At 42.6% G+C, this 6,181-nt stretch overlaps 1 protein-coding gene across 1 annotated transcript; it reads right to left on the reverse strand.

Annotated features, from left to right (window-relative positions):
- Window positions 1-19: 19 nt before the first annotated feature.
- On the reverse strand, window positions 20-2,892 carry igflr1 (IGF-like family receptor 1). The gene is made up of 8 exons (XM_068569136.1): window positions 2,757-2,892; window positions 2,472-2,667; window positions 2,217-2,235; window positions 2,085-2,132; window positions 1,810-1,873; window positions 1,639-1,719; window positions 1,375-1,479; window positions 20-1,161 (listed from the first exon to the last, which is right to left on the reverse strand). Exons 1-8 carry the CDS (start codon window positions 2,839-2,841, stop codon window positions 836-838), a joined length of 924 nt encoding a protein of 307 aa, XP_068425237.1. The 5' UTR covers window positions 2,842-2,892; the 3' UTR covers window positions 20-835.
- Window positions 2,893-6,181: the final 3,289 nt, after the last annotated feature.

A 6,181-nucleotide genomic window follows, 5' to 3' on the forward strand; every position in this document is an offset into this window, starting at 1 on the left:
TAATAAAGATGTTAAGATGTTTGAACATATTCTGTTTTTTTATTATTAAAAGTGAAAGGAGCAAAACTAATCACTTAAAGCGACAGCTTTTCCAAGAATGGAAAACAACTACACACTGAAGATTCAAGTCATGCGTGTGGATTAAATGGATTACATGCACAGGTTTTAACATTTCATAAGTCCATTAGACCGCAGCGTGACGTCTGCCTTGCTTCTTCCTCCCTCATAGTGAAGTTCATGCATCACCAAATATGTTTTCAGACAGTTTCACAACGACTTTTCTTAAACTTTTCTTTCCGGAGTCGGACTGAAACGGGGTCACGTATCCGTCACATGGGGGCGTCAGAGTGTCGGCCCGAATGGGATACTACTGTACAGCAAAGAACAATAACGTAATGCACTGCAGACTGGGACGGAAGGAGCCTTTCACATCATTTACATGACGTCTAGTGAGCTTTTATCACATTCAAATGTAAGACCAACTCCATCTGCAAAGCAAATGTGGTCATCGTCTCGTTCGTCACATGACTGGCCTCTTTTTTTCTTATGAGGTTATTTTTATTTCTCCCTTTTATGTGGCCCTAATACTGTCATATGAATATTACAACAGGCTTTAAGAAGAAAAATACCATTTTTTGAATAGTTATTTGATAATAGATTATGCATAATGTATGCTACACTACATGGTTTATATACTGTAATAACTGTATTGTATCAATTTCCTCATTGATTGCTGGTTATTCGTTGAATATTGACAGTGTGAATCTTACAGAAATGATGAGCGAAAGCCAAACGTCAGCAGCCTTAAAACTGAAGTGAAAGGTGGAACATTATGTTACACTTGCATCTCGTTCAGTTCCAGTTTGGCGAGAACGGCGATGGCGTCGTTGCGCTCCATGTGTTTGAGCAGCTTCGACAGGTGTCCTACAGTCCAGTCGGGGTGCCTGCTGGTGACCCCCTCCAGCAACGCCTTCAGAGGGCTCTTGCTGTCCTTCATGGAGTAGGCGTACGTGATCCAGGTGGCGGGGAAGGAGCAATGCGACGCCAGGTGTTTGGTGCTCTTCACTCCTTGGTTCTCTGGATCCAACAAAATCACCAGCTCTTCCAAAACATCCAGGTTGTCCAGCACCCTCTGTAATGGTGCCGTCATGATGTTGGGACCTGACGGGAAAGTTTCAGGCTGTCAAATGCATCGTTTTGGCCAATTAACTGCGCTAGTTTAGTTCAACAAGAGCTAAAGAATACCGGAGACTTGCTGCTGTTCAGTCTGGGTCGTTCTTCTTGTTACTGCTGTTCCAGCAGATCAAGATGCATGAACAATAATTTATAAAACTACAGATAACATTTCAGATGTTAGGTGTCCTTTCCACTCACTCAGAATGTGCTCCAGATCATTGTTGCTATGAGGAGCTGACAGTGGAGAGAAGCCTGTGTTGATGTACGAGGATCTTCTGCAATAACTCAACATTGAACGCTGACCTGCGTTGATCCAAAGCACGAGAGAAGCACATCATTACTGCCAGAACCAGCCCAGTGTAATTACATTCCAGGAGAATGAGAAAGCCCACAGAGCTTTTTCCCCCCCGACGCTCAGGCTCAATTGTCTGTGTGTAAAACCTTGACTTGAGAAATGCAAACCTCTTTTCCGCTTCATGCAGATTAGACAAGCACATATCACAACAAACATGATGGCCATCAGGATGGAAAAGGGTACCACCCCTGCAAAGAATAATAAATACAAGTTAAGGTTAAATATTGACTATGAAGAAATGTGTTATGATTCCATCCTCAAGTGTTTATTTAACTCACATAGTAAGTCCACATTTTGGTGGATCTCTGCTTCGTTCGTGTTTGAACCAGATTCTTGTTTTACCTGAATAGGAAATTAAAACCTGTCACTGTTTACCTGACGATACAACGCCACAAATTCTAACTAAAAGATTCACGCCACGGAAATTACACACGTGGGTTGATTTCCTACCAAACCACGACGTTATAATTTCCTGCTCTCATCGGCGCACAAGTAATCGGTTCGCATTCTGTCGAGCCAGTTCAAGATGACTAATAATAGTGACGTGGATTACCGTTGGTGACGCGCTGAAAACACTTGACACATAGTGTGATGTTGTTTCCTGCAGAGAAAGATAAAGTGGGATCATGCAGGCCAGTTCAACACACCATTAAAGTATAAATGCCTCCGAGCAGCCTATACTCACTGTGACAGGTACTTCTCGTCTAGAGAGAATAGAACACAGAGAAAGAGAGATCAGAGCACTTAAAGACATATCTAAACAAATAAATCAGAACATATAGAGAGATCAGAGCATGTAATGAGATACCTAAACATATAGAGCGAGCGAAACCTTTAAAGAGAGATCAGCACATAAAAAGAGAGGTGAAAACATATAGATCAGAACATGTAAAGAGAGATCAGATGATAGCGCAGCTCAACACGCGCCCTTTTTTCTCACCTCGGGTGTCTGCACTGGGTATCGGAAGTCGTGGTGCACGCGCTCAGCACGGGCATCCCGCGCGGGCACGCGCCGCAGGGCCGGCAGTCCGCGCCGCCGCCGTCGTTGAAAGTAACGGCGGCGATGCACTCTTTGTGGCGGCCCTCGTGTCGCCCTCCGTCGTCGTCATAGCCACAGTTAGGAGTCGTTCCATATCCTGGATTGTTGACAGCGTCCACATCACATACAATGCCATGCACTACTTTTAATATTCTGGAATAGAAAACGCGTATACTAATGATTTACCTGGCTTTACAGGACACGGCACACATTTTAAAGTGCTTCTATTCCAGTAGGTCTTCAGATCCCTGCATCTTTCAGAGTGTCCCATTGCTGCTCAGCTGTGCTCAAGAGCTACACACTTTGTGAGCTTAAACTCTAGACAAAATGGCGCCTCCCACTTTTCGTAAATAAACTATGACGATGACAAGGGGACTTCTCAGTCAAAACAGTTGGACTTCATAAGGTCAGCTTGTTCTTGAGAAAAATGTAAGAAATATCGTTAATCATGTCATCTCAGCGTGGGCGTGTGAATACTGTAAATTCATGATGGAAAGCAGGTATCACTGGTCTGCTACGTTATTATCATGATGTATTATGTGATACATCTGTCTGCCTTGCTGTCTGAAATTGAGTCTGGTATCAGCTGCAGCTATTTAAAAAAAAAAGGAAGTTGTGGGTTTAGAACATGTGGGCATTTACTATGTATGGCAAGTCAAATTTAGTGAAGAGGTGTGTTTGCGGCAGTTCAGGTTTGAGTCCTTTCAAATGTGAGTTTCTTCACTCTTAGTACTTTAAATGGTCCCTCAATACTGGAATGGCTTTTGTTAAATTAATGATGATCATTGTGTTCCTCCTTGTCAGTAATATGGAGCCATAAATTTGCTCCCTGTGTATTTTAATCAGTGTATAGTGATAATATAATGGAACCTATTTTATTTTCGCTTATATCCATTGGTGCCAGCCTCACCTGCCCTATACCACCTGTCCAAGTCTACAATAAATCAAAATTGAAGTGGACTCTTCCGGTGTTTTATAGACCCTTTTCACAGCAGCCATTTGACACGTCAATGTAGGATATGTGTGATTAATAACATGCATTACGGCTCTGTTCCAGTTCATTATAAGGCTGGACCAGTGGCTGTGACACACTAAATGGAATGTGACCATTATTTGTCAATTACATGTGTTTCCACTGCAATGACATGCAAAAAAAGGGGCCTATTGCATCTGACTGCACATCCATAATGTTAATCATGATGCATACCCTCGATTGAAAATGTCCTGTGGTTGTGAGAGTCAGAGTCAGTCAGTGGGGGTCCCGGGCTTTGTTGATGAACCAAACAATTGTTCCAGTTTGTTTGGTTATATAACCAATTGGTTATATTATGCTGGAAAGAAAGAAAGGAACTGTTTTTGTGGCGCGAGGTCTCGGTCCTGATGGACCGCAGCTTCCTCCCAGAGGGACAGAGGGTGAGAGCGGTCAGCTACAATCATTCTTGGCCGCTTCAGGGAGAAATGAGAATGAAGAGGTTTTTAGGAGCAGCTGAGTCTACTCTACTCTGCAGGGATCAAAGGGAGGACTGCTGAGGAACAGCCCGATGATACGGATGACCTCCAGCTGGAAAAGGATATTGCTCAGCTTCCCTCCATTGTGTCGCAGCCTCCAATCTAACTTGAAGTATGCTGGACAAAAACATTGCTTTAAAAATGAAGCATTCAGTGTTTTGTGTCTAGGATGGATGAATGGGTTGCGTTGACTCTGGCCTCAGGTTAGTTCATCTCAGATGGAATCTGGAAATCATCCAACAAACCACTTTCCTTCAGAAAAGTGTGCTCTTTCTGCTCGTTTGTTGCAGAGTGTTTAGAGTGTGTGAGTTCATCCTCGTGATGTATGTCTTCCTTTAAGTCCTCAAACCATAAATCAATGCAAAAACATTCAGATGATCCAGAACGCCCAGCTGCAAGTTTGTTTTTGCTTTGAATGTATCCTGCTGCGAGAAGAGACTATATAACTTTGAGACCAGAGGGTCCTCTGGATCCATTGGGGACACAGGACCACCGGGCCTCCAGTGCGCACCCAGGACGTCCAATGCCCCGCCAACCAAACTCTATCATGGGTGTCCATTCCACACCTCAAGGGGAGGAAATTCAGCGTGAGAGCTATGTAATAAATGTAAGCCAGTGATTTAGATTGAAAACAGACGGTGAATAAACGGCAACTTCAGCTGTTTAAAATGGTTTTAATACATAGAAACCTTGTTTGAATTAAGCCTAGAATATGCTACTGGAATTGAATAAAATTAAAACCACTAAGAGAAAGAAAACCAGACTGAACTTAAATGCCCTCGGATTAAACATTGTATGAGGCAGAGGAAAGTAAAATTCCTCACTCCCTTTCTAATACTGGAGAGATCCAGACTCGCCTCTTCCTTTGCCATCATCAAGCCAGGGACTTTCCCAGAGCTCGCAATTAAAAAGAGATGCCATACAAGTTCAACAGTTTTGCTGCCAAGGCTTCATCTGCTTGCTTCCACTGTTTCCCCTCAGACAGAGTAAAGCAGAGGAAACATTCAGTTGCTGTTATTTTTTTTTATTTTAAGTATTCAGATCCACTTTTGTTACCAGAGTGAAAAGAACGACAGGACAAGGATTCACATCCAGTCATTGGTCAATTATAGTCCTCGTATTCCTTGGGAGGGTTATATACGTAACCATGATCATTGGTTATTTCATCCAAATATTTAAAGGATGAAGCCAAAAAACACACAAAAAGACCACAAGGTTTTAAAACAGGATATTAAATGTCGTCCACTTACTTGACAGGAATGCTTTCATCCTGTGTGGTTACTGACTGTTGTACGGACAATCCATGTGTCAGCGTGAGTCTGAGGAGACAAGCACAATATTATAGGACCTGAAAATAATTTAACTGGCAAAAATGTCAGCACCAGCTATTCCTTTCAGCCGTGAAGACCTTAACCCATGAGGTAGAAATAGCCAGAGAGGCAAAAAGGTAAGTAATGCCTCATGCCCATACCTTTTCATATGCCGTTTGTTAAATCTGTACCAAAACCGAGAGTGATTTCCTGTTGAAGAGATGGTTCTGTGGGATTATCTCTCCACTGGAAGCAGTGCTGGCAGCCAGCAGGAAAACACAGTGGGGGCTGCTCGTTGTAAACAAATAGTCTGGCACTGGCACTTGAATCCCAATAAAACAGAGACTTCATGTCAATTTATTGTCTACGCAACTGCCAGGCTAGTTGTTTCCCCTATCGGAGTCTTCTTCTGCTAAAGTAAGCCGACCATCTCCTGTCTCCAGCTGCACATTTACCACCTAAGTGGTAACATTGTTTCATAAAACAATACATTGAAAAGCCAACTTTTCAGAGAACAACGTGGCTTTTCAGGAAATGGAACGTTTCCAGTTTATGCCTCGTGCTGAGATACTTTTCTCAAAAATACAAAACTTGAACTCTCCCTCTTTGGCTCAGGCCTCTGCTGGAAAAAAAGACGTGCTCAAAATAAAAGTTGGAGAGATTTCAGGAGAAGCCTGTTAGATCACCATCTTCAAATTGGTTGTTTCAAATGTTTTCAGACAGATGTAGAACTCATTGGATTTCATTTCCATGTCGAATTACAGTTTTTGGGGATTTGTTTTAAAGACATAA

This window comes from Clinocottus analis, unplaced genomic scaffold, assembly GCF_023055335.1.
Source record: "Clinocottus analis isolate CAN_PGR_092001 unplaced genomic scaffold, fCliAna1.0.p SCAF_9, whole genome shotgun sequence".
Taxonomy (NCBI): Eukaryota; Metazoa; Chordata; class Actinopteri; order Perciformes; family Cottidae; genus Clinocottus; species Clinocottus analis.